At 48.7% G+C, this 20,436-nt stretch overlaps 1 protein-coding gene across 2 annotated transcripts in view; it reads right to left on the minus strand.

The window, feature by feature from the left end:
* Positions 1-20,228, minus strand: part of LOC102067221 (fer-1-like protein 4) — a 58,008-nt gene extending 37,780 nt beyond the window's left edge. The window contains exons 1-2 of one of the 2 annotated variants that reach the window (XM_074553880.1): positions 613-6,273; positions 460-515 (exon numbers count right to left, since the gene is read on the minus strand). In XM_074553880.1, coding sequence (XP_074409981.1) covers positions 460-515; positions 613-691 — 135 coding nt within the window. In that variant the 5' untranslated portion in view covers positions 692-6,273. Of the gene's footprint in view, positions 1-459; positions 516-612; positions 6,274-20,052 lie in introns of those variants that run through there. The other variant, XM_074553878.1, reaches the window with a different exon arrangement.
* Between the last annotated feature and the right edge of the window lie 208 nt (positions 20,229-20,436).

A 20,436-nucleotide genomic window follows, 5' to 3' on the forward strand; every position in this document is an offset into this window, starting at 1 on the left:
TGCTTCCCAGGCCACCCCATCCCTGCCCCTGCACACTCACACATATGCACACATACACGCACTCAAACACACAAGTCGCACTCCTGTCCCACAAGGCATCAACTGCAGTGACAGTCTGGCTTTCTGAGGACAGGGGGAGTTTTGCCTTCAGCTTTGATATGCCCAGGCTTCCAGGCAGTGTCACTCAGTTGAATTTCAGTTCCTGGAGGCTTATACACGTAGGTCACATACACAATGTGAGGAATCCATCTGCCCCTCTGAGCAGAGAGGAAGAAGGAGACAGCAGAGAAATTCCCAGAAGACTGTCCAGTGGAAGGTGGCCCTGTCCATGGTGTGGGGGTTGGAATGAGATGATCTTCAAGATCCCTTCCAACACAAACCAATCTATGATTTTATGACTGAGACACTGACTTGTCCCATCCCAGTCCCACAAGTTCCCCATGATCCCAGTTTCCTCACCTCCTTGAAGACGGCCTCTGGGCCACAGCAGACCTTTCTTGTCTTCTGGGTGAAGCCTTGAGAAGTAGAGAGGAGGCATAAGGTGCTGGCAGGAGAAGACAGTCCCCAGTCCTAAATCCCCAAACCCCCACCCTCCGGGCCACCTGAGCCCACCTCGGAAGCTGAGATGGACCTGCCGCTCGCCATGGCCCGGCAGCTGGGAGAGCCGCCGGACACCAACACTGAGCGCCATGGAGCTGGTAGTGGGTCCTGCTGCCTCCGCTCAGCGTGCACCACCCAAAGTGACTCAACCTCGACTCACCCAGCCGGTCCAGCCAGACTCTCCACACCCCAGTGGCCCATGGGCTGGGCAGCCCCTGCTGAGGGACACAGGGAGGAGGGGAAGCCCTGACTGTACTGCCTCCCTCCCTCAACCCACCGGGCTGAGTCCCCCAGAATGCACCTCTGCTGGCTAAGAGAGCCCTGGACCACGGGGACCCCCAGGAAGCACTGCAGGAAACAGCTGGGGAAGTGAAGTCATCACATGGCCATGCTTAAGCTGGTGCTTGGAAGGACATGGGTTGCTGAATTCAGAACTGAGAGACACCATCTGTGAATACAGAGCCTGGCTCTGCTTTCAGCCTCAGCCCTGCACCGTCCCCAGCACAAAATCACAGGTCCTGCAGCTAAAACACTCCAAAACAAATAGAGCGAGGGTGGGAAAGGGCAGCTCAGATTGTGAGGGTTGGGCTTCTCTGACATGAGGAAACAGTACATGCTCAGCAGCCTCCTGAGCAGGGACCTGAGGTGCTGCTCAGTGGAGGTAAGATGCCAGAGCACTTTGGGACAGCACACCAGCTGCCAGATATCTTCAGGGCAGAGACAAGCATCAAAATCCACAGGCAGTGGTATGGGAGCTTCAGCTACTCCACAGGGTGCTGGCAACCTCAAAAGGAGGGATATAGGAGGGAGACCTGGTGCCAGAAGCTGGCTGTGCTCCCTGCTGCAGCCCCCAGGCCTAATCCAGTTCATCCTATCTACTCGAGAGCTGATAGAGATGCCAGAGTTCTTTCAAAGCACAAATTCAAACCAGATTAAAGCAGTCAAACAATCATGAACTGAGCAGATTTTGGAGGGCATTTCTTCCTCCTGAGGGTCTGCTTCTCCCTCTCAGCACCCAGCACCAAACACTTCTTATTGGAAAGACGTGCTAATGCCTTTACAAAGAATTTGATGAGTGAAGGTATGGGTGTTAGCTTGAAATGGGTCTTAATGTCTCTACTAAATTTAGTTTGTTGCAGAGCCCAGACAATTTGGCTCCTGAAACAGACAAGTAGGTCTACACAAGCCTGAACTTCTGAAGTCTGCTGTAAAATGACAGGTTCAAGGGGGAATATGTGGTAGGCGATTCAGGAGGGCTGTACCTTCCTGGTGCCTCAGCCAATGGGCAAAGGAAGAGGGCAATATGTGGCCAGGAGTTTAGGATTAAAGGACGCTGCAGCCTGCAAATCCTCGAGAGAGAAAAGTGGACTCTCTCTCTTGATTGAAATAAAGTTTCAGGATTCATCTGTCTCCTCTGTGGACACTGGCTTTTCATAGCATGATTTTCCATACACCTCCATGAACACAGTACAGAGTGCTTTGCAGAAGGCCAGAGCAGCTTATTCAGCTCCACAAACACCAAAGAATGAATCATATCTGTGTAATGCCAGTTGCTTCGAAGCAGGCCCTGCAGATATTCCCTTTATTCCCCTTTTGCACAAGCACTTCCTGGACCACCTGAAAAGCAGTGCTGGGGGTGGTGGAAGCATGCTGTATGTTGTGTATGTTGGTGAAGCATGTACATGTTGGCGAAGTGTTATAAATTATCAAATCGGCAACCAAATTTATAAGAAAATCTAGCAATGATTTATTAGATCATTAACAAAAATATAATTTCGAAAAAACCACCACAGCCAAGGCAGCATTAACCCCGGGATCGGCGCTGGGTGAACTTGGATGCGACCGACAAAGTGTCAGTGTCTCCCCAGAGGTTCACACCGACTGCTCCATGCAGCCAGCTTATATACAGTTTATTCTGCCTGGGGCAGAAATGACTGAATGTTCCTTTGTGTCTCTCCATATGTAGAACTGGGGCCATATGTCCGGTTAATCTCCCCGAAAGGTTGTGGTGGTGGAGCCCAGCCAGGGACCGCCAATTGCCCGGATTATCTCGGCTGTTTGAGGGGCCTGGAAGGCCCGGGGTGGCCTTGGGGCAGCCCGCGTATCGAAAGACGAGAAGAGGCTTCAGTTCTTCTTTCTGGTTTTATGTTTATTAATTGTTTATCTAAAAGATGTTCTTTCAGCCACCAGAGATCTGCTCAGCAGTCAGCCATGAGCACACTGTCTCTGCCCTCCCGGGCAGCCACGTATCTTTATACCCATTGTGACGTATACAATATTTATCATTTTTCCCCAATACCATCTACTCTTATAACTCGGTGTACTCTCAGCAATAACCAATCCAGGAGTGCCACCGTGGCCAAAGAAGATGAAGGAGAAGAGGAAGAAGAAGAGGGACAGGACACACCCCAATTCCTCCATCTTACTCCTCTAAACCCCCCTGTACATAAATCCTAAACCCTGTTTCTCACCCTCTAATTAACTAATCCCTTCACCATTCACCCTGTGAAGCCCTCATCCTTGTTGTCTCCTGTGTAGGGTTAAAGTCCAGCCACCAGGCACTTCTGGCAACATTCCAGGAGTCCCGAGCCCCCCCAGGGTCTCGGTGGCTCAGCATCTCAGGACTGAAATCTTGAGATCCGACATCTCCCCCTTCTGTTTGCACCAAGAGACCCTCTTTTACAATTCGATTCATGGCATCTGGGACGACATGGATGAGGACTAGGAAAACTATTACAACATAAAATCCTAAACTATTAAAACATAAAATCCTACCCTTAAAATTCTTCTCCAAATGGGAGAAATGTCAAAGAAATCTGCCCTTAAAATTCTTCTCCAAATGGGAGAAATGTCAAAGAAATCTACCAGCTGATCAATATATGATCCTTTGTCAGTTTCCCCTGTAATAGGTAAATTTACCCCATTGCCTATTGCAATTCAAGATCCCAAGGAGAAAACCCCCCAGAGTCTTTCGTCCTTATACAGAAATATTCAAGACCCCAAAGGGAAAACCCCCCAGAGTCTTTCCGTTTCTCTTGTTTCTCTTCTGAGTTGTCCTTTGCAGTCTGAGTCCCGACTTTTGTCTGAGTATTCGTTTCTTCTTATATCTTGTTGAGGAAAATCGCTGCATAGTTGCAGACTCGTTACGAAATGATGCTGTAGCTCTGCTGAACCGATCCGGCATGTTGTGCACTTCGGTCATTTCTCCACGAGGTGGCGCTGTCACCGGGCTCCGTGGCTGGGAGCCATGAACACGGCTGCCTCTCATTCAGCCGATTGTCGCTGTTTGCAGGCTTACTTGAGACCGGGGTTACCTAGTTTTTGATTCAACTGACAATAGGGTTAGAACACACAAGCTTCCCCAGGAGGGGAGAGGCTTGGACTCCACGAGGGTTTTTACCAAAGGCACCAAGTCTGGAGAGGGCCCCTCCTCGCCTGAGACGTCACCCTGGGTCTGGCCCGCCCCGCCCGCGCTCTTTACTCTGCGCATGCGTGCTTTCCGAGCCGCCCTCTGTCTCTCCCGAGGTAATTTTTCCCTCTCCCTTTTTGTTCCGCCTCTGAATTTTCCCCCCTCGGTCTGCCCCTGACTCTTGTCTCCTCCTCCTCCGACGCTGTGTGTGTGTGGCCCTTTGTCGGTGTGTGCGGCCGCCTGCCCCCGCCGGCACCCGCGCTCGCCGCGACTCGCACCGGGTTTTTTGCATCACAACCGCGCGCCCCCTGCGTCTCACGGCAGCCTTTCTGGGATTGCGCAATTTCCCTAATTTCGCTGCATGGGTCAGACGCCCTGGCGTTGGTTTGTGATTCTCCCCCGGGTTCTTGCGAGTTTTGCCCGCCGCGCGCGTTTCTGCTACCTTGCCGGCCCCCGGGGCCGCTGCACCCCCCGGCCCTGAGCTTAGCAAAGCCGTATCTGAACACGCGTCTCTTGTTTTTCCTTCAGCCGCGCTCCCCGCCTGCTCCGCCGCTGCCTGGCTGCCGCGAGAAAGCGCCTCCCCCGATCCCTTTTTCTCCCCCCCCTGCTCTCCCTCTGCTCCTGAGTCCTCCATGCTCTCTGGACTTTTTGGATGCTTTTGGGGAGTTTCCCGGGGTTTCTGGGTTTTGGGACCGGGTATTTTAATAATATTTCTTGCTCTTTTTCTCCAAGAGCATTTCCCCCCTGGCTTCTTAAGGCCAGAGCTAATCTTTTCCGGAGTCTTGCTCCCCCCTCTTTTGAGGGCCCCCCCCCGGACGTCTGCTGCGTCTCGGGGTCTTCCTTCCTGGCCTTTTAAGGCCAGAGCTAATTTTTTTTTTTTGTGTATGTTTGTGTCACACCTTATAAGGCGGACAAAATTTCCCGTTGTTCTTGGGAAGGTGTGCCTCCCATGTTCTTATTTTCAGGCTTTCTTACCAAATCTCTTGTCAGAGCAGTCTGGACGTCTCGGTCACTGTCCAGCAGATCACGAGAAGTGGTCCCAGGGCGCATTCTGGTTCCAGTCCGGGCTGCTCTGCTACAAATTGTCTTCGGCAGAAACTGAGAGGTGGAATTCTCAGTGACTGCTGTTTTTTTTGCAGTCTCTGTTGGCTTTTTTTTTCCTTTTCTTCTTCTCTCTTTTTCTTCAGGGCTTTGAGGGTGGTGGTGGTGCCCCCCCCGAAAGGTTGTGGTGGTCAGAGCTCACCCAGTGGAAGCCAAATGTCCGGTTTATCTCCCCGAAAGGTTGTGGTGGTTCTTGTCCGCCCAGGGAAGCCAAGTGTCCGGTTAATCTCCCCGAAAGGTTGTGGTGGTGGAGCCCAGCCAGGGACCGCCAATTGCCCGGATTATCTCGGCTGTTTGAGGGGCCTGGAAGGCCCGGGGTGGCCTTGGGGCAGCCCGCGTATCGAAAGACGAGAAGAGGCTTCAGTTCTTCTTTCTGGTTTTATGTTTATTAATTGTTTATCTAAAAGATGTTCTTTCAGCCACCAGAGATCTGCTCAGCAGTCAGCCATGAGCACACTGTCTCTGCCCTCCCGGGCAGCCACGTATCTTTATACCCATTGTGACGTATACAATATTTATCATTTTTCCCCAATACCATCTACTCTTATAACTCGGTGTACTCTCAGCAATAACCAATCCAGGAGTGCCACCGTGGCCAAAGAAGATGAAGGAGAAGAGGAAGAAGAAGAGGGACAGGACACACCCCAATTCCTCCATCTTACTCCTCTAAACCCCCCTGTACATAAATCCTAAACCCTGTTTCTCACCCTCTAATTAACTAATCCCTTCACCATTCACCCTGTGAAGCCCTCATCCTTGTTGTCTCCTGTGTAGGGTTAAAGTCCAGCCACCAGGCACTTCTGGCAACATTCCAGGAGTCCCGAGCCCCCCCAGGGTCTCGGTGGCTCAGCATCTCAGGACTGAAATCTTGAGATCCGACAGCCATACATGTGCAGGAATAGAAAAAAGTAAGTCCAGGTGTCTAGATGGATGTCTGAACACTTCATGTTATGAACAAAAATTCGGTTAATATTTTTTTTGTGAGAAAGAGTTACAGGGACGCAGCCAGATCTCTGTCTCTGCCAGGGTTCTTAGTGCTTTGTTATTGTAATCACGGGTCGTTGTTGCTTATCTCCTCTTTTGTATTAGTAAAAGCCCTGGCTGGGTGGGGTGATGGCCCTTCCCCAAGGCTGTGCTCTCTTCCAGCACAGGGAAGACACCTGAGAGGGCGGGGGGGTTATGCAAAGTGACTCCAAAGACCAGAATGCTTTGAGACCTCGACTCCAAAATGCACAGAGAAAACCCCAAAAACAACGAGCCAAATAAGAATTGAGAGACTAAAGTGATGTCTGGACATGAGGAGCCGATTGCTGAGCCTGCAGAGATGCGGAGTCCCTCTCACCCTGACCATGGGAGTCGTCCCTGACTGCGAGACTGGGCCGACGAGGCTGAGAGGACCAAGATCTGACGGGGACATCACGCCCTAAAGGCTCCCACGAGGACTGGATCCCCCGGCTCTGCCCCTGGTGGACAGAGCTGCGCATATCCTCCTCCTCTGAGTCGCCCTGGGAGACGCGACGGGGACTGCAGCCCTGCCGAGCCGCCCAATCCTGAGCTGATCACTTTTAATAAAGGCATTAAAAAGGAGAAGAAGTCTCCTGGCCCTGTTTATTTCACTTCAGAAGAGTCTGCATTCACATGTAGCAGAGTGGCGCCGGTGCTTGAGTATGGTAGATGCAACCTTCCCAGGTGCAGGTCGTTGTGAGTGGCTTAGGCATTCCAGGGAAGTCAGCAGTCATGGCCCGGGAAGGTTTCATTCATACCTTAACAGACTTGATATTGTCTTAACATTGTCCGGGAACTGCTTGAATAAGTATAAGACTCTGCCCCCAGCCAGGGTGGTCAAAGACATACCTTGGATTCTACAATATTTTATACATATATAGCATGAATTACCTCTACATGAAGCATACTCCATGTTGTAGGAGGATGCAGCTTTACCACTGTCCTAGCTACAGGTGTATTCCATGCCCCTCTACTTCATTTCTGATGAACTGATTTGCAGGAGCTGCCCAATGCACACCCGACCCCTCAGGCCTATGAGCCAGGTGTTAAATAAGAAGGAGAGGCAAACCCTGTGATACAGGGCAGAGTTCCTTTTTCTTCATGCCAATGACTCAGCTGTGATAACTCCCACCGAGGAAACATCAGCCCAGTCACACCCAGATTGTGAGGTGAGAGCCTGAGGGGTCATCTCTGCTAATGGGCCATAAAGGACTCAATGGGACAGCAGTATGGGCAGCTGCAACACTTAAACTATCAAGGACTCTCAAAATATCCCATGACTCACACAGTGTTACCTCATGAATTGTGAAACTCTCCACCCTGAGGGAGGTACTGAGCATCCCCATCTGAACCTGAAAGGAATGAGAGGGAGGTGTCTTTACAAACTGTGGACCTGTTTGTAGATAAGGCCAGATATCAATAGGTGAAAAAAACAATGGGAAGAAACATAAATTCCAGAGGAATTCCACCAATTGACACTGTTGCTCACCCAAGCTTTGCTAACTTCTTGGACTTAGAGAAACAGAACTGAGATATAAAGAAAAGAGGGATGGGGGCTTGGGGTTGTGGGCTGTGCGCATTGGAAGGGGGTCTGTATAAGGCCATTAGGGAATTCTGTACTTCTCAAGTACCTCAGCCAATTGGGAAAAAGAGAGGGAAAATTGGCTGGGAAATCAGGATACAAAGGAGGCTGCATCCTCCATCATTTTGAGAGACCTTATAGAAAATGCCCCATTATCTCCCCCTTCATTCACGAATAAAGCTACAGGACTCCTCTGTGTCCTTTTCGGACACAAACCTCTGGCGTTGTGGATTAATTTTCCTAACAAACATCAGTGTATAAAATCTTTAGGCCTGGGAACTTCTGGCACCACCACTTGATAGATTTAGAGGAGGACCAGAACTTCAACAGGACTGGTACCATCACCCTGACCAACAGGGTGCCAGGTTGTATTCAGTCATTGTGGGTTAAAACCACTTTTCTCTATATTATTGTATTTATCGTAATCTCTTTAATAAATTTTAACTCTGACCTGTAATCTCTCTTAAGGTTGTTGAGTGGGGTTCATTTGACACACCAGTTTACTTTCAAACCAGCATGACCATGCAACAACAAAACAGGGCAAACTTGACAGCATTTGGCAAAACTTTTGTGAACCCAAGTGAGCTCACTAATTTAAAACAGACCGAAAGCTCAATATGCTGACCCCACATCCAGTCATCGGTAGAGTGGAGTGAGGAGTGCAACTTAGGAAGCTTAATGAGACATCCACACCATCAAATTATGCTGCTGCTGAGTGGATCCAGTACCTGCTCAAAGTTGGTCAGAAGAAAGCACATCCCTGTTGTAATATATGTTATGAAATAATTCATGCTTTATAGAGAGGTGTATTTTATAAGATTGTGAAATCCAAACAAGTCTCTGACCACAAGCAGCCCAAAGATAGACATCAACTTGAATTCCAAGATTCCTGAAAGTGGCAGGAGAACAACACTCAGTTCACTTATGAATAGACATGGCCAGCGCAATGATCACCACTATCCCGAGTGATCAGAAGATGCCCAAGGACAATCATCGCCCTGTTGATACCATCAATCAAGATAGCAGGAGTCGCCAGAAAGATACATCTGAATACGCGACTTCCCCGCACGTGACTAACACCGGCTATCAACCAGGAAACAGCAATTGTCCAGCTCTGCACAGTGAAAGAAACTGTCTTGAATATGCAGAGTTACAAAAGAAACTGGGATTTCTCTGTCTCGGGCATAAAATCTGTATAAAACAGCCCTGCAAAAAGCAGCGCTCGTGACTGGGGGTAGATCTGATGCGATAGAGCTCAGATCCAGGTTCACCCAGCACCAATCCCGGGCTTGACACTGTCTCTTTGGCTGTTTTGAGGACCGTTTTTTGGGCACAGAAAAAGGAAAACAAAATCTTTTCACATTTTTGATAATTTGGCTTTCAATTGATCATTTATAACACTATGGAGTTTCTGAGGCTTCCTCAAGCACCTGGAGCAATCTCATGACTGCACCCACCTGAAGACAGCGCCTCTTTTTTAGCAAAACTGTCCACTGTGTATTTTAGACCTCAAGGAGGGACATTAACCCAACCAGTTATACAGGCAGAAAAGGCATTAACTCCCACTGCGGGCTAGGTAATGTGGCATAGTCTGGCATGAAATGTCACTGATATTTATTGCCACATGTCCAGGAAGCAAAAAGAACCCTCCCCACTGAGCTCCCACATGCAACAGCTTTTGATTTTTTTCAAAGCCCTGAGGCTGAAATACCTTTGGGGATCACATGTATAAAGGTGCTCATTTAATCTTGGCAAGGGTAAAAAGACTTCTGGGGTGTTCCCTGTGCTCCCCAGGAAGATAAATCAAGCCAATGACTGGGGGAAACAGAGAGCATGCACAACACATTGTCCTGAGGAAAATAACCTGACCTCTCCTCTAACTCAATAGCCGTGCCGTGCCATCAATCTGCATTCCAGCTACACCCAGGGCAGCATGTGGCAGGAGCTACCATCCTTCCACTAAAGTGCCCAGCAGATGTCTGCACTTCCTCTAAAACCTGGAGCCCCAAGGAGAGTAAAAGACAGAAAACAGGCAAAATTCTGCCATCCTAGGTCAGTAGCTTCTAAATTTAGCTTCCCATGGCTTTTCACACAGGCCCACACCCATGTAGCTCTTCCTCCTCAGTTACAACTACAGAACTTGTCCCTTTTCTTGCTCACATTTCAGCCACTTACCTGTGGATAAGGAGCATCTCCTTCAAATTCTGGTCTGCTCCCATAGTGGAAAGAACTTCCCCAGACCCCACTCAGACCTGCCTCTACCACTTCTTGGCCTCTTCCTGCCCAAAACGGGAAAGGTCTCTTCTACCGTAAATGGGTCCTATACCTGGAGATACCTCAGCTTGCTGCAGAACAGTGACTTTGCTCCTTACAGGGCAGACACAGAGGACTCACTCCTTTTTGCATGGGAACTGGCAGAGGTTTAACAAGGAGTAGTAAAATGGGCTTCAAAGCACACACAGACAAAAAAACAGCCTTATGTTTCTTGTATGTATAACAGAGAAAGAGAGCTCTGTCTACAGGCTGTAAGCAGCTGAAAAATCAAGAACACAAGTTCTCAACCAAAGGAGAAGTTTCTCAGAGATGACTTGGCAGCTTTCTTCCCTCTCTTCCACACCTCTAACACATTTCAGTTTAGCCACTCAAGATGAGAGGTTGCTTGGTTTCCTTCAAGACTAAGTATTGAAGTGCATGACAGTGAAAGAAGTGCAAAAAAATGGGGTGCTGCAGGTTAGGTGTCAAGAAAGACAGTCCAACTTTCTCTAGAGGAAGCTGGCTGCTATTTATGTAATGTGAGAGAACATAACATAGTCAAAATACGTTTGAATTAAAAACTAGAATAGATTCATCTTGGCTCAGCAGTGGTTCTAATCCCACAGCCCTTCAAGCACAAGCTACATAATGGTAGATGGAGTGCAGCTTCCTCCATCATGCATTAGCAGCTAGAGTGCAGTGACGCTGAGTGCAGCGAACAGGAGCGGGCAAACAGGGGTGTGGCACGTTTCTGAGCTTGTAAGGTAGTTTGCACAGGGAGGGCAAGCAGGCAGGGTTGCAGGTTTTTCCTGCTAGTAAGGGTACTGTGTATTGTTTGCGGTGTTTCTGTTGGTTGGTAGGTTTTAGGATTCTGTTAATAATGGCTTTTACGCGATCGAAAACTGTAGTCAGTAAGAGTGTATGTAACCAGATGGAACTCTCCAAAAAGGATCCACCTGTCCAGACCCATTCCTGTGCAGAGTGTTTGAGCTTATCAGTGGTTTCAGGGGGCGTTGCGGAAGAAATTTGCCTGCGGTGTGAACAGGTGAATGATCTCCTTTTGCTGAGCTTAGGGAGAAGGTTGAAAGACTAAGGAGTATCAGGGAAAGTGAAAGGGAAATAGACTGGGGGAGTTCTGCCATTCCATCCTTGAGAGAGGCCCACCAAGGGTCAAAGGACACCCATGCCTCCCACTGTCAGACAACAGAAGGAAACCTGGTAGATGAAGGAGAGTGGAAATGGGTCCCTGCTTGGGGAGGTAATAATAAAAATTCCTCCTGACCCCCATCCACTAGCCAGGTGCCGCTTCAGAATAGGTATGAGCCCCTGGATCTGGAGAGTTAAACAGATGATTTAGAAGAAAATTATCTGCCCAGTGAGCCTCCTAATTATGATTCATCTGTAAGACAGATCACCACCTCTAATATGAAAAAGAAAAGAAGGGTAACTGTAGCAAGTGACTCCTTTCAGAGGGGAACGGAGGGCCCCATATGTTGACCAGACCCACCCCACAGGGAGGTCTGCTGCCTACCTGGGGCTTGGGTACGGGATATTACTGAGAAACTGCCTGGGTTGATTCAGCCCTCTGATTATTACCCACTGCTGAGACTCCAGGCTGGCAGTGATGAGATTGAAAAGAAGCACAACAGGACAATTAAAAGAGACTTCTGGGCACTAGAACAAGTGGTTGATAGAACAGGGGTGCAGGTAGTCTTTTCCTCAATCCTTTTGGTAGCTGAGAAAAATGGTGAAAGGAATAGGAGAGCTCACATTATCAGTAAGTGGCTCAAGGGTTGGTGTCATTGGCAGAATTTAGGATTCTTTGATCATGGGGCAACTTTTACAGCACCTGGCCTACTGGAACAAGACAGGCTCCATCTCTCTGTTAAGGGCAGAACGTTTTTAGCTCATGAACTGGCAGAACTTGTTGGGAGGGCTTTAAGCTAGGTCTGAAAGGGGAAGGAGATGCATCTGCGCTGTCTGAAAGCAGACCCAAAGGTGGTAAGCCTGAGTTGGGGTGAAATCAGCAGCCCAGCTGAGGTGCATGTATACCAATGCACACAGCATGGGTAACAAACAAGAAGAGCTGGAGGCCATGGTCCAGCAGCAGAGCTGCGATATAATTGCCATCAGGGAAACGTGATGGGATGACTTACATGGCTGGAGTGCTGCACTGGATGGCTACAAGCTCTTCAGGAGAGACAGGAAAGGGAGAAGAGGTGGAGGGGTGGCCCTTTATATTAGGGAGGCTTTTGTTGCCATAGGTATTGAAACTAATGACGATGAAGCTGAATGCCTATGGGTGAGAATTAGGGGGAAGGCCAACAAGGCTGACATCCTACTTGGAGTCTGTTATTGTCCACCCAGCCAGGAAGAAGAGGTGGACAACTTCTTCTATAAACAGCTAGAGTTTCAGGTTCATCAGCCCTTGTTCTTGTAGGAGACTTCAACTTGCCAGAGATCTGCTGGGAACTTAATACAGCTGAAAAAAGGCAGTCCAGGAAATTTTTAGAGTGTGTGGAGGGCAACTTTTTGCTGCAGCTGGTGGATAAGCCCACCGGAGAGGGACTGTGTTAGATGTGCTGTTTGCAAAGTAGAGGTGGGCTGGTGGGAGATGTGGTTGGAGGTCGCCTGGGGCACAGTGATCATGAAATTATAGAATTCTTGATATTTGGTGAAATGAGGAGGAACACCAATAATATTTTTACATTGGACTTCCGGAGGGCAGACTTTGGCCTACTTAGGAGACTTATTCAGAGAGTTCCTTGGGAAGTGTCATGGTTTGACCCGGAAACAGGATTTCTGGGATGCTGTGTGGATGGGACCAATGAGTGGTCAGTTTTGAATATTGCCATCTGGCCTAACCACTGGGCAAATGGGATCCACCTCCGAGAACACAGGGTAAAAGCAGGGCTCTCCCCCTGGCAGTTCCTCTCTTTGGATTTCCGGCAGTGGAGGAGTTGAGTCTCTCCCCCGGCCCAGTTGCTGGCTGGGCTGGGGGAGGGGAAAAGCCATGCGGCCCGGCCTGGGAGAGGTAGGCCTGGCCCCAAGGGTGGAAGGAAGAAAAAAAAGAAATGCCGGGAAGCAATGGGCAGCCTGTTCCCCCCCCCCCCCCCCGCCTTTGGAGACAGACAGAGTGCAGCCGGTGTTAGTGTGCCGTTACCTTGAAAGCAGTAAACATGTGCTGGCAGCAGGCAGCCCGGCTGAGGAGATGGTGGGGGGGGTGCAGCCAGGAGTCCAGCCGCTTGGAGGAGTTTTTAACCCTTTCTTTGGACAATGAAAATTTCACAGAACACTAACCCTTCCTAGACGAAATGATAAGAGTGGAGGAGGACGAAGGAGATGAGTGAGTGATGAAAGTCTGGACCAGAGAGAGAGAGTGCGATATGTTGGAAAGATGGAGAAGAGGGAGTGGCATTTTATGCTGGACTCTTTTGTGTAGCCATGGACAGAGCTATGTTCCCCTGGAATACAGAGACTGAGACCAGGGGGAGAAATGTCCCAGAGCCAAAGAAGATTCAGTGTGGGTATCCCTCGGCCCCAGGGGGTATATAAAATATGGGGGGGACAGATGTCCCAGAGGTGAGAGACTGAGCTTTTCTGGAACTGGACACAGCTTCCTTAAAAGGACAACCCTGGAAGCAGCCCTGATTCTGGTCCGGTGGTGAGAGCACCGGAACAAGGACGGAAAAGGCCACCACGACACATGGAAGGACTCCCTCTCCTCTTGAGAAACTGAAGTTGAGCATTCTAAAGGGTGGTGCTGGACTCAGATTGGATTTTGGATTGTATTGTATTGGGAATTTGGGGAGGAGGAGGAGAGTGTTTTTGTGAGGTTTCATTTTCCTTGTGTTTTTTCCTTTTTTTTCTTTTTTTTTCCTTTTGTGTGTAGTTTAGTAATTGTCTTTGTAGTTTAGTTAATAAACTTTTCTTTTTTTCAAGTGAGAGCCTGCTTTGTTTATTCCTGGTCAAAATCTCACAGCAGACACCAGAGAAGGTGTATTTTCATGTGGGCATTTGGCCTTGTGCCAATGTCAAACCAGAACAGGAAGCACCCTTAAAAACAAAGGACTTCATGAAAGGTGGGTGTGCTTTGAAACAGAGATCTCGAGGGCACAGGAACCGACTGTCCCTGTGCGCCGAAAGATGAGTCGATGAGGCAAATGTCCAGCCTGGATGGGCAAGGAGGTTTTGAAGGAGCTTAAGAATAAAAAGAAGATGTATCATCTTTAGAAGGAGGGTCAGATGTCTCAGGAAGTATTTAAGGGGCTTGCTAGAGCATGTGGGAAAAAAAAATAGGGAGGCCAAAGGTCAGTTTGAACTTAAAATGGCAATTTCTGTAAAGGATAATAAAATATGTTTTTGCAAATACATCCATTGTAAAAGAAAGGGTAAGACCAAGCTTTATTCTTTATTAGATCTGAAAGGGAACTTAATAACTGCAGACTAAGAGAAGGCAGAAGTGTTTACCACCTTCTTTGCCTCAGTTTTTAGTGAGAAGACAACTTGCCTTCAGGACAACTGTCCTCTTGGATTGGTTGATGACATCAGGGGGCAGAATGGTCCCCCCATTATCTAAGAGGAGGCAGTCAGAGAACTGCTGAGCAGCTTGGATATTCATAAATCCATGGGACCAAATAGGATCCACCCCAGGGTGATGAGGGAGCTGGCAGATGAACTTGTGAACTCGCTCTCCACCATTTACCAGCAGTCCTGGCTCACCAGTGAGGTTCCAGATGACGGGAAGCTGGCCAATGTGACACCCATTCACAACAACAGGGGGAAGGAGGATCCAAGTAATTACAGACCACTCAGCCTGACCTCAGTACCCTGTAAGGTAATTGAACAGTTTATACTGACAGTTTATACTGTCAGTATATACTGACCTCAGTACCCTGTAAGGTAATTGAACAGTTTATAGTGAGTGTCATCATGCAGCACTTGCAGGACTACCAGGGTATCAGACCCAGCCAGCAGTGGTTTAGGAGGGGTAGGTCATGTTTGACCAACCTGGTCTCCTTTTATGATCAGGTGACCCTCCTGGTGGATGCAGGAAAGGCTGTAGATGTTGATGTATATCTGGACTTCAGCAAGGTCTTTGGCACTGTCTCCCACAGCACACTCCTGGAAGAGCTGCAGCCCAGGGCTGGGACAGCAGCACTCTGTGCTGGGCTCAGAACTGGCTGCATGGCCCAGAGAGTGGTGGTGAACAGTGCTGTATCCAGCTGGCAGCCAGGCACCAGGGGTGTCCCTCAGGGCTCTGTCCTGGGGCGAGCTCTGTTCAATATTTTTATTGATGACATGGATGAGGGTATTCAGTCTCCCATTAGTAAATTTGCAGACAACTCCAAGCTGGGAGCGTCCATCTGTTGGAGGGTAGGAGGGCTCTGCAGGGAGACCTGGAACGGTTGGATGGATGGGCAGAGTCCAATAGGATAAAGTTAACAAATCCAAGTGCCCAGTTCTGCATTTTGGCCACAATAACCCCCTGCAACATTATAGGCTGGGGACGGTGTGGCTGGACAGTGCTCAGGCACAAAGGGACCTGGGGCTACTGGTTGACAGCCAGCTGAATGTGAGCCAGCAGTGTGCCCTGGTGCCAAGAAGGCCAATGGCTCCTGGCCTGGATCAGGAGTGGTGGCCAGCAAGAGCAGGAAGGGCATTCTGCCCCTGCACTGGGCATTGGTGAGGACCCACCTTGAGTATTGCGTTCAGTTCTGGGCCCTCAGTTTGGGAAGGACTTTGAGACACTTGAGCACGCCCAGAGGATGGCAACAAGGCTGCTGAGGGGCTTGGAATACAAACCCTGTGAGGAATGACAGAGGGAGCTGTTAGTTTGGAGTAAAGGAGACTTGAGGGTGACCTTATCACTCTCTACAACTTCCTGAAATGTGGTTGTAGCCAGGTGGGGGTTGGTCTCTTTCTCCAGGTAACAACTAACAGAACCAGAGGACACAGTCTTAAGCTGCACCAGGGGAAACATAGGTTGGACATTAGGAAAAAGTTTTTTACTGAAGAGTGATAAAGTACTGGAATGGCCTGCCCAGGGAGGTGGTGGAGTCACCATCCATGCACGTGGATGTGGCACTCAGTGCCATGGTTTAGTTGAGGTGTTAGGGTATGGGTTGGACTTGATGATCTTGAAGGTCTCTTCCAACCTAGTCATTCTGTGAATTCTGTGAATTCAACCCCAAGTTCTTCTTTCACTCAAGCTTGTAATTTAAGTTTCAGGGCCTGGATCACAGATGCAGTCTGTCAATGTATTCTCACCATCTTCTGGTTTATCAGGTAGATAAACCAGAAGATGGTGAGAATACATTTTGCAACTTCACAGTAAAGGAATATCTTATTTTGCTGCAGGAAAGGGCTGTGGGATTCAGCAGTCTTAAAGGGGAACAAAATTAACAATGATGGACAACTGGCTCTGCTTTTTATTTGGATCTCACTGAACCTAGGCTCGCTCAGATACTGAAACATCACCATCCACATTGCTGGAAAACAAAGGGAAAAGTCCAGGAAGGAAACCAGAGTCCAGACATGTTATCTAAGTCAAAGTATGGTATTTATTTATATAACTGAAAGTGTTGAAACTTGTAGTTTCATGCAATGACAACCCCAAGATTTTTTTCTCTACTTTGAAATAAACCAACTTCCTCAAAACATTTGTGCTTTGCTATCATATGCCTGTTCTACAGTCCCCAGATCATGTAATGCACACTTCACACTACCGAGGTGGCACCTCCTTGGACTTCCACAGAAAAGTTACTTCTTCACTTTGTAACTTGTGTGATATAAAGAATTCACTCAAAGCATCTTCATTTCAGTGTTTCCATCTGCAGGATTTTTAAAGTCACATTAATATGACTCATTAATCTCACCCCAATTCCATTAATTAATGATTAATTCTCATTTAACCCACATAAATAAGCCAAGTGCAGTGTTCTTGAACTATAACAATGGCTTCAAGCAGGAGTTCATCACAGAAAGAAATTTTGCTAATAGAAAAATGTGATTAAAAAGAAAGGTATGGTCAAAAAGGTATGGTCACTGAAACACAAAAAAAATATACTGGCACTTTATGAAGACAACAGGAACTACCTCAGGCATCCAACCAACAGTCTTTGGTCACATCCATTTGAAAGCAGCTTGATAAAAGACACCTATCCAGTAGCACATGGTAAGTGTCATTACAGCAAACACAGGTGCAACACTTCTATCACCAAGGTCAGCACTAGAGCAGCTCAGTTCAGAGGCCTACCCTCATAGTGAGCAGCAGATGGGCTGTGTCAAGCAACTATGTGCAGTGTGATGTATCACAAAGTGTTGCTGTTGCAAGGTGGAAAACAAACAAGGTCAACCTTTCTGTGACAAAAACTTCCAGCACTTGGAGGTTTTTCTGTATTTACATTTCTTTCAATAGAAATCTTTGAAAGATCAAAGACTCAGTGCAAACAAGTGAAAGAAGTGGTGTGACTGGTGCAATCTCAAGGCACTGAGCATCCACAGTGTGCAAGAGAGAGTGTGGCTGCAGGCGGCTCTCCTTCACCCCAGTGCTACAGGTAGCCAGGGCTAGCTGAATCTACACCACTTTGACTTCTGGCAGTTTCAGGGGAGGCCATCCCGGCCATTCATATTATGACACTAGCTGCTTGGGCACTTCAGCCAGAACTATCTGGGAAAGTGCTTCCTGGGAAGCCTGAAAAGAGAACGGGGAGAATAAATCAAAAATACCACAAAGAACAGATTTGGTAGCCTAGTGAAACACTCTCTTAGAGAATTCAGAACACCTCCCCTGCTCATTCAGTTTTAATAATTGCTTGCTACAGCTTTAGGAGCACTTCCAGTCAGTCTCAGTGAACACTGCTGATGAAAACCACTTGTTCTCACTTCAACCTCAGACTCACATAGCCCTTATGTGGCCCCAGTCTGATGAAAACTGCCCTAGCCACTAGCAAGGTCTCTCACTTTGGGTTTTCATTTGAATCACTCAAGCCAATAGACTATGCAAAATGCATAAACACCAATGCCAACAGTGAAAGTCAGGGAGCTGGTGTGTGACTGGACTGCTTTCAACAGCAGCAAAGACTGACCTCAACTTCAATCACTCATGGGCCTCAACATCAGAGACTGACAGTATGATCTCAGTTCTCTACTAAATGTTCATATACCAGGACAGAGAACATCCCCTTTAATCCTGCAATAACCAAGAGACAGTATGCGAAATCAATTATACAATGAAGGCTCTCAAGAATGGCAAGACAGCAAGATACAGCTTTGAACACAGAAGCCAACATCTCAACTCTCACTAGGAACAAGCTGCACAGGCATGTCCTCTGAGCATGCAGCTTGCGTGGTCATTTTTAGGATGCATACATCCTGGCAATGGGACTCTTCTGAATTAAAAAAAAAACCATATATTTTTGAACTGTTGGAAAGGCACAAACTGGATGTGGGATCTCAGCACAGCAGTCCTGATGTGCAGGGACACCAAGACAACCCTTGGGGGGCTCGGAGGTCCTGGAACGTGGCCAGAAGTGTCTGGTGGTTGGACTTTGATCCAGCACAGGAAACATCATCTGTATGAGAATGGGAGAATCACAGGGGGATAAATGGTGAAGGGACAGATTAGTTATGGTGTGAAACACAGGGTTGAGAATCTCGGTACAGAGGGGTGCTAGGAAGACAAGATGGAGGAATTGGGGCATGTCCTGTCCTCCTTCTTCTTCTTCTTGTCGTCCATCTTCTGTGGTGGTGGTGGCACTTTGAGATTAGTTTTTACTAAAAGTGCACTTGTCAATAAGGGTGAAAGGTATTGGGGGAAAAGGTAAATATCTTATACGTAATTTTGGGTATAAAGATAACTGACCGCCCCGAGGGCACGCAGTGTGCTCATGGCTGACGTGCTGTGCGGACCTCTGTCGGGCCGAGTGAAGATATTGTAGATAAAAAATTAATAAACACTGAAGACCGAAAAAACCTGAAGGCTCCTTTCGTCCTTTGGGGAGCGGGCTGCCCCAAGGCTATCCCAAGCCTTTCTAGGCCATCAAAAACAGCTGAGAACGGGACAACTGGTGTCCGCTGCGTGGGCTACTCCCACCAAGGGGGGGGATATCGGCCCTGAAGAGCCGAGACTGAAGAGCCGACAGGGACAGCTCTGGATTTGGATGAATTCCCAGGAGAACACTGGTAACTCCTGGGGAGACAAGCCAGAAGAAAAAAAAAACGGCCGAGAGAGTCTGGAAAAGACAGCAGTCACTGAGAATTACATCTCTCAGCTTCTGCCGAAGAAAGTTCGTAGCAGAACAGTCCGGATCAGAACCAGAAAGGCGCCTCTGGGACCGTTCTTCTGTGACCTACTGTACGGAGATCAGGAGCCCTCGGACAGCTCTGACGACAGACATTCGGTAAGAAGGTCAAAAAAATTAAGAACAAGGGCAGCACACTGTCCCAGGAACAGCTGGGAATTTTATCAGCCTTACAAGGCGTAGCACAGACATATACGGTCGGGATCCGAAAGAAAGAGCTGAAAGAGCTCCTGTTGTGGGTGAGGCTTAATTACCCATTTTCAGAAACATGTCTGTTGTTTGAAGTAGGATTTTGGCAAGAAATTAATAGGCACCTCTATCTCTTTGCCACAAAAAAGGATGAGAAAGCTTTAAAATTGCTGTCTCCACCAAGAATTATGTTACAAGGCATTTCTGCGCAGTCAAAACGGCTGGAGATGCAACAGAATGTTGCGGGTCCCTCAGGAGCGGGGGGAAGAGAGCAAGGTTCTAGACAGAAATTGGCTCTGGCCCCAGCTAGACAGGGAGGAAAAGCTCTCGAGGAATGGGAGCAGGAAATAATGTCATTGCCTCCGGTCCCACCACCAAAGAAACCCCTAAAACGCCCTGAAACCCCAAAAACCACAGGGACTTCAGGCTCCGACTCAGAAGTGGCGGAGTCGGAGGGGGGGGTTAGAGGGGGAGAGAAGGGGGGAATGGAAGTGCTTTCCCACGGTGCGGCGGCGGCAGTGCGCGGGGGCGCGGCGGCGGCAGTGCAGGCTGAGGCGGGGGGCGCAAATAAGGAGGTAATGAGAGATGTGGATTCTGGTGCGGCTTACGTGAAAATGAAGTCGGAAACGGCAGCTGCTCCAGCCGGCATGATGCTGAAGGCACGCACGAGGGGCAAGGCTCGCGGAAACCCTGCGGGGGGGGGGGGTCCCAAACCAGCGTGGGAACGTCAGACACCGGCAGTGAATTAGGGGAGACTGCAGGGCCCCGAAAGGGTGCCAGAGAAAGACGTAGGAGATACGCGGTTGTGATGTCAGACCCGGAAGTAGGGGCGCGGAGGTCTGCTCGAATCGCGGAGCGGGCCCGGGTGCCGGCGGGGGGCGGGCTGCCCGCACCGGTGGGAGGAGTGGATACAGCGTCAGAGGAGGAGGAGAGAGAATCGGGGACAGACCAAAGGGAGGGAATTTCAGAGGCGGAACGGGAGGGAGAGAGTG

This window comes from Zonotrichia albicollis, chromosome 17 (assembly GCF_047830755.1).
Source record: "Zonotrichia albicollis isolate bZonAlb1 chromosome 17, bZonAlb1.hap1, whole genome shotgun sequence".
In the NCBI taxonomy this organism is placed as follows: Eukaryota; Metazoa; Chordata; class Aves; order Passeriformes; family Passerellidae; genus Zonotrichia; species Zonotrichia albicollis.